At 31.8% G+C, this 16,741-nt stretch overlaps 1 protein-coding gene across 1 annotated transcript in view; it reads right to left on the bottom strand.

The window, feature by feature from the left end:
• LOC117123513 (neural-cadherin-like) overlaps positions 1 to 16,413 on the bottom strand; it is a 46,715-nt gene extending 30,302 nt beyond the window's left edge. Inside the window, exons 1-4 of the mRNA XM_033269464.1 lie at positions 15,144 to 16,413; positions 4,040 to 4,228; positions 1,836 to 2,070; positions 1,535 to 1,742 (exon numbers count right to left, since the gene is read on the bottom strand). Coding sequence (XP_033125355.1) covers positions 1,535 to 1,742; positions 1,836 to 2,070; positions 4,040 to 4,228; positions 15,144 to 15,927 — 1,416 coding nt within the window. The 5' untranslated portion in view covers positions 15,928 to 16,413. The remainder of the gene's footprint in view (positions 1 to 1,534; positions 1,743 to 1,835; positions 2,071 to 4,039; positions 4,229 to 15,143) is intronic.
• Between the last annotated feature and the right edge of the window lie 328 nt (positions 16,414 to 16,741).

The raw sequence follows: 16,741 nt of genomic DNA, 5'->3' as shown, positions 1-16,741 counted from the left end.
ACTGTCTATATCAAAGCTTAACAGAAATGTAGTTTATCCCAACTATTTTAGGGGTCATCCATTATTATCATTTTCACGAGCGTACAAAACGTACGCGGGGGGAGGAGGTTGAAGTGCGTACGCTTTTCAAAAAGTACAAAAATGACGATTTGGAAATGTTAGCCTACTTTTTTGTACCTAGCAATTCATGATTAAATGTTAAGTTTATCAATTGTTTATACACAGCGTCATCTTGCATCCCTGATTAACGATGTGTTGATAAGCATTGTGTACTTATAAACAATTTCGAAATATATGGGAAATGCACTCTAGCTCCGCAAATTTGAATAAACTGTAGGCCTAGGCCAGCAGCCTAAACCACAGCTTGACAGCACTGAGCAATGGGACCATGTGTTTCACTGTGCTGTGCTAGGCAAAGTCTACCTTTTTTTTCTCCTTTCTCCTACTTCACTAGGCCTAATTCTTACCTTTTAAATTCAATGAGCCTACATCCACTCACTCTATTTTAATTTTTTTTCATTTTAAAACACAATTTATTTTTTTTGTGTTCCACAGACACTAACGATAACGTAAGTTTTACGTGTTCTCTTGTTCTAAAATACCACACCATCACTCCACAATCATCAATCACAAACAATCCTAAGATCTTGAGCATAGGCAGTGAATTGGCCCTCATCCAAAAAAAACCTCAACAAATCACGCACCACCAATCTAGGTGAAAGGTTAGCCATGTTATTTCTTTCTTCTGCGTCATTTTTTCATGAATTTGCTTTCAACTTTGTCTAAATATTCAATTATTTTGTCTATGTGGAAATAATAAATTTAAACAAAATGAAAGTTTATTAATTGTTGTTTATATTTTTTTAATAAATTATTATTAATATACACAAGTTTGCTGTGTTAAAAATGGAACCTATGCCTACCACTATTTTGGCAATGTATTGGGCAAGGATTGGGCTCATGTTCTTATATCAGTAGACTGATTGTGGCATCAAGTGTTGTCAGTCTATTGTCATGGTAACCAAACTAAGCAATCAGCTGCATACGTGGTATTTTACAAGTTTTGGTAGCAGATTGTTTGAGATTTTTCAATTAAGGATAGTGTTGTTCCAGTCAGCAGGGAGTATTGTACTTTAGGACAAAATATCAAAGATATTTTTAATTTAAACAAAAAGATCAAAAGGAGGGGAAAAAAAAGCACACACAACAGAATGAAAAATTTATTAAGGCCTGTGATCTCATGGGAGTGCCTCTATATCTGTCTCTTATACACATCTAGATGTGTATAAGAGACAGCTTTAAAACAGTGGAAGAAAATCATCATTTATCATGTACTCTTTCATAGGGAGGGGGGGGGGAGAGGGGTTAGCAAAAAGAGTATGTTTTGTACTCTCGTGAAAATGATGAAAATAATGGATGACCCCTTAGGCTTCCCACACTTAAAATGCTGGGACTGTTTTAGGAAACTTGTGAAGCTTCAGCTCCAGGAAATTGTTTATGTTTTATGAATGGTATATAATACAAAAGGAAATACCTTGCAATACCCGCTGCCAATTTCACTGCCAATATCATCAGCACGGATTGTGAGTACGTAACCATCGCGAACCTCCCTGTCTACTACAGAATTCATTGTGATCACTCCCTCACTGTTAATTGAATGGCTAATGCCCGATGTGTCTTCAGCAATTGAGTAGGCTACAATTCCCATGCGTTCAAATGACTTTGCTTTGACAACTAGTAATCTACAGAGAGTAACAAGGCAAAAGTAAGTAGGTGGAATAATCTGGATAAAAAAAGAAAAAGCTTGAAAATTAAATCAAAACATTTCAACTTACGTTCTTGGACTTGATCCTTCAGTGACATCAACATAATAGATTTCTCGAGTAAACTGTGGCGGATAAGTTCCGACCTTGATCACAATATCGGTATAAGAACTCATGTTTGTGTCTTTCTCATTGGCCGATACAGTCAACATCACCTCAGTGATGCCAACAAGACTCTGCCCTGGTCCAAAGTTGGTAAACACCTCTCCAGTTGTTTCATCTACTCGAAAGATGTCTCCTGCAGTATCTATCAATAGAAGAGACATTAAACAATTACTATACATACTGTAAGGTAAGAAAAATGGAAATACAGTGAATCCAACCTCCTTATCACACTAAAATGATGATACACCATACCAGCAATTTTTCCAGACTGCCTAAAGGAATCATAAGTTTACCAAGACTCAAAAGAATTTCATTACTGACATTCAATGCCGCTCTGTCCATCACTGTTAAAAGGAATATTAATATCTCAAGAAATTTTTATTCTATCTGGGGAGTGTTCCAGACCTTGGACAAAACAAGGCAAGATATGACAAATAAATATTATTAGTTTAATTACTTGTTTAGCCTGGACTAACATCTTATTTGAGATCAATTGTTATTATAATCAGGATATGAATACAAACACAAATAATTAAATTATAAATATATACAAGATGCTTTAGATCAGTAATGTACTACAGGAGGAGCTAAGTCTTATATTGTGAGTGGAGTTTTGACAGGAATTGACCAAGGGCCCTGCAATTAAAAGGGTTAATTAATTAAGGTGAACCATAATGCCAAGACTCAGGGTTGTAGGTTCAATCCTTTACCACTCCAAAATATCATGACTCATACCATTAGGATACCACATCCTCATCATTTCCGGAGTAAGACACACCTTGTAGAATATGATATATCACAGATGTGATAATTCTAATATAAACCAAATCTTAAACACATAAAAAAAAATTATGAGAATACAATCTGGGCTATGGGATTATTTTTCAATGAACTTATCGGCAATGTCATTAAGAAAACATTACACATTCCATTCTTTTAAATTATTATATTTCTGAATTTTTTAATCACATGTAGTACAATCAAGCTGAAAAAGTGTCCCAAATTGGTTACATTATTTTAGATGTATTTGCATATTTTTATATTTAACATCAGCTTAAATATCTCGTTCATATTCTCTATTCCTTAAGAGATCTATTTTACTGTCAATAAATGGCGCCTGCCTGTGATCTCATGGGAGTGCCTCTATATCATGTACAATTTTCATGCGCTTCAGTCTACAATTTCTATGTGCTTCAGTCCACAGTATGTAATTAATGGTGCATTTTTTGTGAGCCATCAGTATTCATATCGTTAACCTTACTGGTTAAATTACAACAGATCCCAACTACATTTAAACAGAATAAAAGTCACGGACATGGAACAGTTTGACATGCATTAGCCATTTAAATTTACAAAATTTTAGGACCACAATAAAAGGAAATACTATAATAAAAGTTCCAGCTACGAATATGAAAACATATGATAATTTATTAAACAACTGTATCACAAATTGTTGCATCATAGGTACAGTTACTTGATACTTTTGTATCTCATTTAAGCTAGGATTAGGATATTTAAGCTTTTCCATGTCCGAAGATGGCTACAGAAGACCAGTCATCTATTAAGACCTATACCAGGCCCAGGCACATAACTAATAGCATGAGGACATTTAGATTTCTGTCGTATGAGATTGTGGGTTTCTTACCTTGTGAGTATTTTTTTTTAAATGAAAGAAATGAGTAATAAATATGTGTTAAGTTACAGAAACACAAATGAAAGAAAGTAAATGGCATACTGTTATACATCAAAGATAACAAGGAAGGAAAACATGTATTTTGCTACGACATAAAATCTGTATAATTACTATTTTTACCATAAAGTACTTGTTGTTGCTAAAACAATAGAAATACAAAACAGAAACCAAGCAAACTTTACTAAGTTCGATCGTAAGATTAAATATTAGAATCATGTGTTTTCACTAAGTTCCAACCCTTGGATATTGTTTTGCGCAATATAAATGAATAACCTTTAACTTTTACTAAAATCCCACAAAATGACAGTGCAACATATTTGTGGGGCATGCACATGTCCCCTAAAGTGTCAGTTTAATTGAAACTATCATTTAATCATGAATATTCATGACAACATGTTAAGACAATTTGCAAACTCACCAATGAAGAATTCGTAGGAGATTTCAATATTGGCATCATCTGGGTCTTCGGCGTAGAGTTGGTAAACAAAAACACCATTGGCTACATTTGGCTTGACAACAGCAATGTACGGAATATATTCCATCATCCAAACTGGTGGTTCATCCACATCTAATATAGTTATAGTCAGTGATGTTGTATTGGATGTCACTAAGATTAAAGAAGAAAATAGAGATAATTTATAATAATTACTGGCATCAATAACTAATGGAAAAAGAATGAGTGATAACCTACAATTAAGTAGTCATCAGCAAAATTAAGCTAAGATTTCAAATCTCTTTATTCACAAATGGTTACTCAACATATTTTAAATAGGATTCTGAGAAAAATGAAGTAGGTACATTGATCCATGTTTAAAGACATTTCATTCATTCATTCTGTTTTTATCATCAAAATTTGTAGCAGTAAAACATAAAATATTATTAAAATGTAACTAGATACAGTGTAATACTTATCATTAATAATAAATAAATTAGCATCACTTCAGTAAATGTACTGTACAGTACACAGGAACAGATCACAAGAGATAACTGTTTCAATATTACTTGCTATTAATAAATGATTAAATCGGTAATATATGGACACTATCATAATTCTAATTTATTTTAGTGATGATTTGTCACATATACATGTATAATCAGTTATGGTACAATTTATTTTTAGTTTTAAGTTATAAATTCGTAAATTTTTCACTCCTTGTTAGGCCAAGTAAAAAGAAAATTAGTTTCTTGTCTAAATATTTTGAAAAAAGGAGAATGAGGGCACTTTTTTCCCCTTTTTCTTTTAACTCTGAGATGGCAAATCCAAGATGGTCGATAGGAAACAGCTACTACTTTCTCCCTAGCGAATAAAAGAAGTATTAGACATGAATCATACCATGTATCCCCAACCACGAACGATCAAGAGAGGAATTTTACTGATGTCTGTTAGCCAGATTATCGTACATTTCATAAAATAAAAGAAAAATACAATTAACACATCAGGTGAGGCAGAAAAAAATGAATGCGCGAGAAGACGAGAAACTAGTAATTTTTTTTACTTGGCCTTATATGAAGCATGCTATAATGTTTTATAATTATCCAAATATTCATATGGGTTAAAAGGCCAAAATGCACAAACGATGACATAATGTACTATCATTGGTCCTGTAATTAAAATGGTACACTGTAACATTTCAAGCCAGGCTAAGTATTTATATCAGTGGTTAAGTCAATGTATTAATAAATTTATCACTAATATAACTAGTCAAAATTTTATTTACATTTTTAGAATGAATGGTCATGTATACAATTTCTAAGAGCCATCTAGTGGCTATGCCTGTTTAAGAAACTCTATATTCAAGTCTTAAACATGTTTACCATTCCACTGAGTAATGTACTGTATCACCATCATTTAATTTTATCATTTCAATGTAGTTAAATGAGCGATAAAAAGCAAACCATGGAGTATTTTCTTACTCACACCTCATTCTTTACAAAAAAAACTTGTCGCAATACAACACCAGTTAACTGCCACTGGTTGAGACATATAATACTCCTATTCTTAAAGATTAAGCTAAAAATGTCTTGGTGTGTACTTGAGGTAGAAATAGTCATGCAAATGGAATGCTTAGCTGATGAACAAAAGGTTACAGTCTAGAATTAAACAACTAACCACATTAGCACTAGAGAGAGACACACAATAAGCTAATAAACTGAAGGCCAATTACAACTGAAAGACAAGGACAAAACTACTGTAACCAGGCTTTCATAGAAATTGAAGTTTACAGCATACCGCTAAAGATATACAATTAAATTAAAAAAGATGTACAGTAGCCCAATAACTACTGACAAAAACAAGGCCAAAGCATAAAATAGTCAAAAACAAACAAAATGTTAGGGATCTGCTGTATCTTAAAGTATTCATTTTAACTGTATTTGCTTTACTGTACGTTGAACTGTAGGTAAAAAAAATATCTTGTAAAAGATTGACAACTAAATAACAAAAAGGAAAGTATTTGATGAACTCAAATTAAACCTTACTTTGAATTGCTTTGTATTTCATTATATTTGCTTTCAATTGAACAACATAGATTGTAAATAAAGCCAGTGAAGAGGAAAATCATTCCTAATTTTGATTTGAAACCCAACACAGTCAAAACCAACAAAATGTTAGGGATCTATTCTACTGTATCTTAAAATATTCATTTTGACTGTATATCACTTAAACTGTAGGTAAACAAATATCTTATAAAAGACTGACAGCTAAATAACAAAAAGAAAAGTATCTTATAAACTAAAAATAAACGTTAATACATTTGAATTGCTTTGTATTTCATTATATTTGCTTTCAATTGAACAACATACTGTATATTAAAAATGAAACCAGCGAAGAGGAAAATCATTTCCTAAGTTTAATCTTTTGACCAGTTTCGAGGTTTTACTTTTATGAAGACCGCCACGGAAGAGGAAATGGTTTCCACTTCTGGCGAGAACAAGCATTCTGAGCTCTGGTAATGCAATTTACAATTCTTCAGGAACACAAAAAACAAACAAACAAACTAAGCCTGTATAAGAACTTAGTAGATAAATGGACAATTACAAATTCCAACTATCTTAGTAAGAATATAAATTATAACCATGCATGTTTCTGAACATTTATTGCATTAAGCAAGCATGAATACACCACGATTAAAGATTAGTCAATGTACTAACCAACTGTTAAGAATTGCACAATATAGTACTTTATTTATTTTGGCAAAATATACAGTAGAAAACAATAGTTTTTGTGCCCCATGGAGTGGCAATAAAGGTTGTAGGACCACTGTTGCCATGAGGCATGCCATACAGTATCACTCACAACTCAGAAAAATAATAAATAACCAATTAACTATAAACTACAGTGGTTCTACATAAGGTATGATTTTAAATTTAATTCTCCTACTTCATATGTTAGATAATTATTTTAGCAAACACATAAAAATACAGTAACAAAATTATAATTTTTATGTACCATAGGTGAAAACACTAACTTCATTCTATATTGTCTACTTTAACTATTAAAATATTAACAAAAATTGATACTTTTCTGGGCCCTGTATATTTATTTACTGTAATGTTTGTTCCTCCACCTCTATTTTTTTTAAAGTGCTATTGATTTTAATTTAGTAAGTGACTATAAAAATGCTGACAGTTACTAAAATTTTGAAAATACTGGTATCCCTTTATATTAAACAAGTAGACAATTATTATACAAAAACTCATATAATTTATATATAAAATCAAAATTACTATTAGTGATATTTTTGTAGACAGTCACACAAGACTAGTCTTGATTATGTATGCATTGGTTACACAGTATGTTAATTTTCTATAATTGCTTTGGTGATGAAACGAGTCAGTTTTTCAAACAGCAATTCGACTGGTTCAGAAGCTTCGTTGGTGAATTTATGTAACAGAGTTCTTCTAGGTGTAGTAATAGAATGGCTCATTCCATACTGAATTCAATTAAGCAACGGTTCACAGGACAAATCAATTGTTTTTAAATTATTCAGCGAAGTACCATTCCATGCATATGGCACGGATAAGATTCTCAAGTACAATGAATCACGAACACTTGATTAGAAAATCACAGAATATAAAATCATCTTTGTTTGAAAATATTTTCTAGCACTGTTTTTTTAGCAACGACAAATCTATTGTCATCAATCAAAATATGAGATATACAGTAGATGGTCTAACATAGTGCAATTAAATCCATAACTAGCAAATGAGTTACGTTGATATTTAAACATGATGTTAGTACACCAAAATTTGAAATAAAACATTTTCCTCAGCAATTAACATAATAAATACTGTACCATTTAGAACTGAATTTCATACACAATTAAATTGGCTGGTGATAAATTTAAGGATTTCTAGTAAAAAGGTTCTATAAATCAGGAACCTATTTAATATTAAGTCTCCATTGGAACTTAACTTACTGATATTTTTGAGTTTTCTATTATGATCATTATAAATTATATTTTATGATATGATGACGATTAAAATCCTAATTTCCAGCTTTAAACGTAATCTCAAAATAACACTAGTCTCGATGTACGGCAAGTAACCTCTGGATTTCACTTTTTTTTGGTGGGGTGGTAACAAGTTTTTTTTTTATACCTCTGTACTTTTTATTACTTAAATATATTTATATGACACAACAATATCTCTATAATACTTTAAGTTATATATGAGACCAACTCAATTTATTCTAACTTCTTAATGTAAATTCTGGACATCTAATTTTGAATATATCTCCCAACCATTTCTCCTTTTACTTTTTATTTCCTCTTCCAAATTTTTAATTTGTAAATTATCAATTTTCATAGCTTTCACTTTTTTCAATGGTGGTCCAAGCTTAAGCGCCGATGACCAATATGTCTCCTTCCATTTATTGTAATTATACTGTTTTGTAGTCAATCTATGTAATGGGAATGGAAAAATACATTGAAACGAAACAAAACGAAACTTAAAAATTCAAAACTGCGAAAGGAATTGCACAATGAACAAGTTTCACCCGCAGAACATTCACACAACAAATGTAGTGTACATAAATAACATTTCATTTAAGAGAAATTACTAAAATAAATTGATATATTTTTTCTCAGATTATAACAATTGCACAATATATGATAAACAAGGATTTTCGGGAATTAAAAGTAAATCCTCTGTAAAGAAACATTACACTTTCCTTTTGGATTATAAAAACATACTATACAGTACTAATCCATTTGCTAATAACATCAAAATCAAATTTAAAAACAGATTTTGTAGGTTATGTGTTAAATTAAAATACTGGATTCAAAGGATTAAAATGTAACCTTCTACCTCCTAGTAATGTTTTCTCTCACTATTGATAAATTACTGTATATTCAATAAAAATGGATGAAGGATTTAAATCTTTTGTTTCTTTTTAATATTAAATCTTTCAAAATTGTCATGTGAATTTACAATTTATTCTCCTATATTTAGGCTTATATGATTATATTAAAATTTTTATTTTGTATTTTGAATTTCAAAAGACAGTTTGGAAGTTTTACCAGACTTAATTTCCAATCCTTCTGCCATGATCGTGCTTGTTGCGAACACACGCAAAGCATACTCAGACCAAGGTTGGGACTGACGACAAACTTTGCGCTGTTTGTTTAACTACGATTTTCACAAATTACATTAGTTTACATAATTACTGAAATTGTTTTCTGTGCACTTTCAATGACCAAAATATGGAAACTACTAATACAATTGAAACACAATTACCTAAACAAGTATTGGTTTAGAATAAGGGTGTAAAGAACAGTAGTTCAAGCACAGTAATGAATCCACATTAAATTTTAGCTCAAAGTACTGTAAATTACAAAATAAATGCCCTCCTGCTTTGAAAAGGGTTTAGGGCAAATTATCGGAGACAAGCCTATCAGCAGATTGTAGTACACAAAAGTAAAAGTAAAGTAAAACCCCAGTTTATGTAGGGTGAAGCGGATGAGTGTGATGATCCCCTGGGTGGGACGCTGGTCCACCACAGGTTACTGCCAGTAATTTGCTATGTAGATTGAAGCAAAGAATTGCTCAAGAGAAAGCGTTCAATAAACATGAAAAAAAAAAAGTAGTGTTTTACTAACTAATATCACTTTCAAGAATGAAGATGACCAAAATAGAAAACAAAATAAAAATTACTAAGTCACTACTGTACATGATGGCAAGTCAACAGGTTAAAAATTGTTGCTTTAACAGACTAGTAAAACAAAAACAGAGGCAGTAGTGTATATTGGCCCCAACAGCAGCCTATATAAAGAAGACCTATTAATCAATCAGCAGGGTACACATAGAGCTCCTCATCGGGGGCTAAAAAGAAATATGGAAAAAAAAATCCCAAAATAATATTTTTTTGTCAGTTCAAAATTATTTTTTGATTTCTTTTTATGAAATATAACCTTTAGTACCACCATTTAGTTGTAGAAGGAAAATTATATGACTATGTACACTAAAAAATATTATTTATCAAGCTCACAATGATGAATGACAATTGTTGTATATTTACTGCTTCCCTGGCAATTAAAATATGTTAAACACCTATAGGAAACCAATATGAAGTGTTATCTCACTACATGTACAGTAGAATTACCTTATACAAAGTATACAGTGCACATTGACATGGCTTATTCCAATCAATAATGCTGTAGTTGGTTCAATTCAATTGGAGCATATTACGGGAATGGGCAATGAAGTACTGTAGTTTAATATGTAAACTAGGACATAATGTTTATGTATATTTAGGTCATTATACTGTATTCTCAATAGGCTGGTGGCCCAAATGAACAAACATGAATATGTACAGTACATAAAAATGTGCTTGGAAGCAACTGGAACAGGTAGATCATTCAATGATAGAATAGGACATTAAATTAGAGCATTTGAATACCATGTACATGAATGTGCTATGATGAAGCAACCATCAGAAAAAATTGGTAATCTATGAAAATTAGGATTTAAATATGAATGAGCTACAAATTAGTAGATACAAAAAAAAACGTATCAAAATTAGGATATTAAATGCTACATAAATTACAAAGCAGTTTTGTGATGCAAAAGCAGTAAAAATCTATGAACATTTAATAGAATGCTTGAATACTACAAAACTGCTATAAAGCAGCCATTTACAGGTAATGAAAAAATGTTTTCCTGTAATCAGGAGAATATGGTTTGAAAAAAAAAATGCAGTTAAAGCAATGCAAATACTGCAACATTGAACAATGTTTAATCAAACAGTATTCACTTTTATTATAAATGTACAGTAACACAATTTTAATTTGTGTGTGCACTATCAGGATTTTCTTGATAATAAACAACCTTGTAATCAACATGGGAAAACATATATTTTCAAAAGGCACTTCTCTAGGGGTTGTGAACAAATACAAAAGTAAATAATAAAGAGTGGATTTACTGCACAATAAAATAATAGTAACAAAATGATAAAAGTGCAATAAACTGAACACAGTTGGTATAGCAATAAAATGTACCAGTATTATTATGTACACGCAATACATTTTATTTATTTGTTTAGCTTAACATAATCTAGTATTTAGTAATATCTATTTGTATAGTTTATCTGTGCACATAACTTATCATAATGTTAATTTGTTTTACAGTTCATGCATATTAATTCATGTCCTCGGGCATTAATCCATAATCTTCTCTTTATTCTTACAACTGTACTATCATCAGCAGACAATGCAATACTACCTGTAGTTTAGTAGGATAGTACTTGCTACAGTATCAACTTTACAGTATAGCAAAAATATGTTGATTAATGTGATATATTTGTTTTCTTGGCAAAAATTTAAAAAAAAAATAATGTAATTATGATGATATTCAATATTTCTTAATATCTTGCAAAAAAAGAATAAAATTATGTAGGCATTCAGTAAAAAAAAATTACAGAAAAGTAGTAATTTGTTATGATTATAGTGTTGATAAATAGAGGGATTCGAAGATGGGTCGTCACGTGACCTAACTTTGGTGTTGGGATGTAAACAATGGACTGGCACATAAATTCTAGGTGTAGAACCAAAAGGTCGGTCGGAGTGAAATTTCAGATCTTCATGTCACTGTCAATATAACACTTAGATAGATGAATAGGTTTTAAAATTTATATAGTGCCGGTTAAACCAAAGTTGTCACTAGCGCTTTACAATGAATTACAAAATAAAGAGCGAAAAACAATAAAGTAATAAAATAATCAAAATAATAATAATAAAATAGTAGTAATAATAATAAAATAATAAACACTTCTGTTCACTTTTATTCATAGAAACACAACTAAATTGCAATGTTTATGACACTACTAGTTACTGTTTGAAGGTCTGCATGGCGAAGTAATAACATATGTTGAAGCTTGCGGTACACCGCTTAAGTAGTTCTGAAAAGAACTACAGTTCTTTTCAGAACTACCTACGTGGTGTACCGCAAGCTTCAACATATATGTTACTACTGGTTACGTTCTATAAACTCATTATCTGTCAACTGTTTATGAAAGACATTATAAAGTAGAACTTAATAACTTGTATAACTTGTTTGTTTATTGATAGTTTATCATATTATCAATTGGTTTATTGCCAGACATAGGAGGTAAGGTTTTAACAATAAGAGGAGACATTAATCTAGATAAACTTTAACGTTTATCACAGACGTAGAAATTGGTTTTGCTCCATGGTACAACAAGAAGTGAAAGTACAACTGAAAATGAAAATATTGCAATATGCAATTCTGTGTGTGGAGCATACATGCTATGGGTAGGAAGCAGAGACCTCTGAGCAGTTTAAAAAGTACCATACCACTAGGTGCAACATCTGATCAGCCTGTGTATAATAAAGCCTAATAATAGGGTCATTCCGTGCCAACTCAACAAATTTTCAGAAAATCATGGCTGGGTACCATCTCAGATTTTCTTGATACTCGGATATAATGTGCACCAACATGTCTGACGAACAAACCCAAAATTTGACTTGCCAATTCCAAGTCGTTTAGAATTTCGTTTGTAATAATACACAGTACCTGTGGGTATAACAATAAACATGATCCGGGTAGGAATAATGAATGTATGTCTTGTTAGGAAACATTTGCCTCTGCTGCTAGGCCAAAAACCCACACAAAGCATTAGCTAGTAAAACCCAACCGTTTCCTTTGTTTGTGTTTCGGTTTCTTATTAGCATATGGCTGCCAGCTGTATTGCAAAGCCTTCATAATTTCACCCTTTACTTAACATGAATGGGTTTCACACAGGTGAGGAGGAGAACATTCTGTTTAAACCTATTCTGGGTTTTCCAATCCCTGAAAATTGTGATTTTAATTAAATGCTTGATAACAATTTTAAAATGGATGGATTTGAGAAAGTCAACCCCATTTACTCTATTTTAAAACACTTTTCAACTTCCGCAATCTAATAATAATTATAAATGGCCTTTAAGTAAGTAGGACTTCATATCATATCATCTAGGTTTATTAGATCATGCAGGTAAGATTTATCAAAAATTTAAAAAAAAGTATCAACCACTAAATTACAATTTGGGTTTCTTTATTTCAAAATACAGGTCTCCCTCCAATTAAAGACCAATTTTGGGGCCAGGGTTTCCATGGTCTTTAGCAGCTTTGGTCTGTAATTAGAATAATTAAGGTAAAAAAATATTATTATTTTGGTATAGCTACTGGTAGACTTGCTTTTTGGTTGTAATGTATCTGGTATTAGAAGGCAAGCATCTTAATAGCCAAGTTACAGCTCATCTCCAAGCATTTTAACTGAATCCACAATGTTCAGATTTAAATATATAGATTTAAATAGATTTAAAGAGATTGAGAATAAGCCTTTAAAAAAAACAAAGCTCACGTAAACAATTTTTCAACAAGGACATCCAACAGTAAAGTTTGATCGCTCTCTTTCAAGTTTCCTTATTGGAAGTCAGCCTAATCCAGATCCATGACACAGACTTCTTAGAATATATAAAATTATATATTTCCTTCTTAGTAAAAATGTTATCTTTGTTTGACACATTAGATGCCTATAAGGCTATAATATCATATCATGTTAGTTTATAATTATAGTAAGGGAGGAAGAACAGTTTCTGCTTTCCTCCCCTATCAGATACAGTATTAACTGAATTTGTCACACAGCTTTCAGTTACATAGGCCTATAGTAGACTTCTGATCTAAAATGTTATATGAAATGTATAAAATATTTGAAAGGCTTAATATAAGGTTCCAGTTAGTCATGTTACAAATAATAAAATACTTACTTAATACAAAGTAGTTGTGTAAAGTAGGTTCCCAGCATTCTACAATAAACATTTTGACATTCACATGGATTGAATGTACAGTACAGTCGTGAAATATCGCTTCGTATCTGCGCGTAACCACTCGTAGCCTGCTCGTAGGTACCGTTTGGAACGTAGCTACGAACCACTACGAAGGTCATTGTTATTTTAATAGACTTTCTATAGGTTTTGAAAGGGAACAAATTGTTACGTCAATGGGTCTTGGGTCAATTCCTTATCTTGTATGTGGCGGGGTGAGGAGTGGGTGGGGTTTAATTTTATATCTGAATGTTTCTGTTTAATTTGTGTTAAATTGCTATTTTGCAAATTTCATTTTCTTAAGTTTTGCTATTTTGTATAATTTGGTTTTATTTTTCTTGGACGCACCTTCCTTTTGGAAGAGTGCTACTGATATAAAAGTGAAGCTCTGAATAAATAAATAAATCTTTTTAAATTAGAGGTGGGCATGAAAAGGTGTTGGAGGGCCTGAAGTAAATTTTTGATTAAACACCTACTGTAGGGCCCCACCTAAATGATGTTTCTAGTGTGCTTCCAAAACCTGTACCGCTTTTATACCACTTTATTATCAGTTTTAATGTTAGTTTTTACAGATGGTCACTTTCGGGCTGTAAAAAAACAAGTGTTTAGCCAAACATGGTTTGGTTTCAATAGGGTTTTGAATTCATTCTTGCAGGCCACAAAAATTATCTGTCAGGCCACATGCAGCCAGAGGGCCGCACTTTGCCTACATGGGTTGTAAATCATTAAACATCAAACAACTCACAACCATTGACAGGGTATATTATTTATTTAGATTTTATTACATCCTTTTTAACTAACACATTATAAAATTCATTGCAGAAAATTTAAGATTCATTGGAAGATTGTTTACATAAAAAATATGAATTATTTAACTTTAAAAAAAATAGAATATAGGCAATAATTATTAATAATACCGCGCATGAATGTTATATGGATGAGTTAGGACAAAAACTAATTTTAAAATTCAAAGTATCTTTATTTGCAATCAAAGTAAGCATCGATTGAATTGATACAGAAATGTAAGACAATAGGAGAAATTGAAATTGATAAAACAATGAAAAGACAAAAAAAAAATTAAATGAAAACAGTCAATCAGAATGAAAAATGTATTTAAAATTGGTGGAATAGCCATTGCCTAGAATAAAATTCATAAAAAAATAAAGTTTTAAATAAACTGTATTAATAAATGCAACTTACTTGATTGCTGACTATCCCATGTAACTATAGTAATAGTCTCGGTGTTCACCATTTCGTAATCGAGGGCACTACTGACGCGGACTTCACCATCGTTATAATCAACTTCAAATCTTGGGTTGTTATCGGTCATCATAAATCGATGCGATGAGGATTCATTGAATTTATAAACCACATAACCAATAGGCGCATCCTCATTTACAGTCGCAGTAACACCAGGTAATATATCCCTGCGTCTACGTGATTTAGATTCCGGTACAATCATATCATCAAGGTACGGCCTAAATATTAATGAATCATCAGACTTTGTTACTCTGACAATGTGAACCACGGTTGATGCTCCCAGTTTTGGTGCTCTCAGGGTAAATTGATAACTACTTTTTGATTCACTGTCTAAAATTGCTGTTGTGAGGAAATTTATTTTCATACCAGTTTCACTGAGTGTATTCGATAAAATGAAATGTTGGTGTCCATCACCAGAAAGGGTAAGATCGCCAGCATCTCTTGCCTCCCAGGTAAATGGTAATATCAAGTCCTCCAAACCCAATACACTACTCCCTACTTTTGAATTTTCTAGGATATACCCACTGTAGGCTTCTTTAGAAAAATTAAATTTTGACGAGTAGAGTTCTGTACTCATATATTCTAAATTGTTTGTATTATCCTTAAAGTTCCTATCAACAAACAGATTTTGTGTTGGTAGGCCCAGTGCTAAAGATATAAATCCATTTAAAAGACACAACGACAGTACACGATACGCTCTTCCATTCAAAATATAAGCCGCCATCTTTTTTCCTCGTTCTCAGCAACTTCCACTTCTCAATTCGCTGTTCTCTTCTTACCGAATGAAGATGTATGTTAAGTAACAGCGATCAAACAGTTTATCCGTACAATATTTTACTCCACCATATTTCTGTTAATGTCTATTGAATTGTGGTGTATTCAAGTTGAATTTACTTCCTGATTGTTCTCCTCACTCAGGTAGGTGATGAGGGTCTTCCTGTCTATTTGACGAGGCGAGTAGCCTAATGTAAACAGTGCAGCCTAATAACACTTCGGTTTTATCAGATAAAAAATTACACCCTCGTCGATTCTGTGGGAGGAGCTCCAATCTCGTTCAAAATTATATAAAGACAAAAATATTAATTAATCTTACGATCCAAAGTGATTATAGATGAAAATCACAAACCATCCATCGCAAATATTTTCCAAAATGAACAGCTATGAATTGTTCTACCTTTATCCCCAAACTTCAAATAAACCGTCTGTGAGCTTTTTAACCGTGGATGACACAGTATACCTTCTGCTACTACCCTCTGACATATACTGTATGTTATTGATATCTAATATAACAAATATATTAATATTGAGCAATATATTACAGGAATTAGAAAAATAAAATTATTTTAATTTTCTCCCAAATTATAGTTTTATCATAGATACCTTATTTTGATATAAATATTGAGAAAAAAATATATAATTAATGGGGAGGAACCATTATAAATGGAATAGCGTGTCTTAGGCGTGTGTTCTGCCAATCATGCAAGGCCCGATGACTTATCGTTAGGGGTGGTGCTTTGCGTAACAATAACGCTTTTGTC

This window comes from Anneissia japonica, unplaced genomic scaffold (genome assembly GCF_011630105.1).
Source record: "Anneissia japonica isolate Jap-2015-1 unplaced genomic scaffold, ASM1163010v1 scaffold287717_len1600092_cov198, whole genome shotgun sequence".
In the NCBI taxonomy this organism is placed as follows: Eukaryota; Metazoa; Echinodermata; class Crinoidea; order Comatulida; family Comatulidae; genus Anneissia; species Anneissia japonica.
Note: the sequence above shows the minus strand (reverse complement) of the source record. Positions and strands in the feature narration are given on the sequence as shown.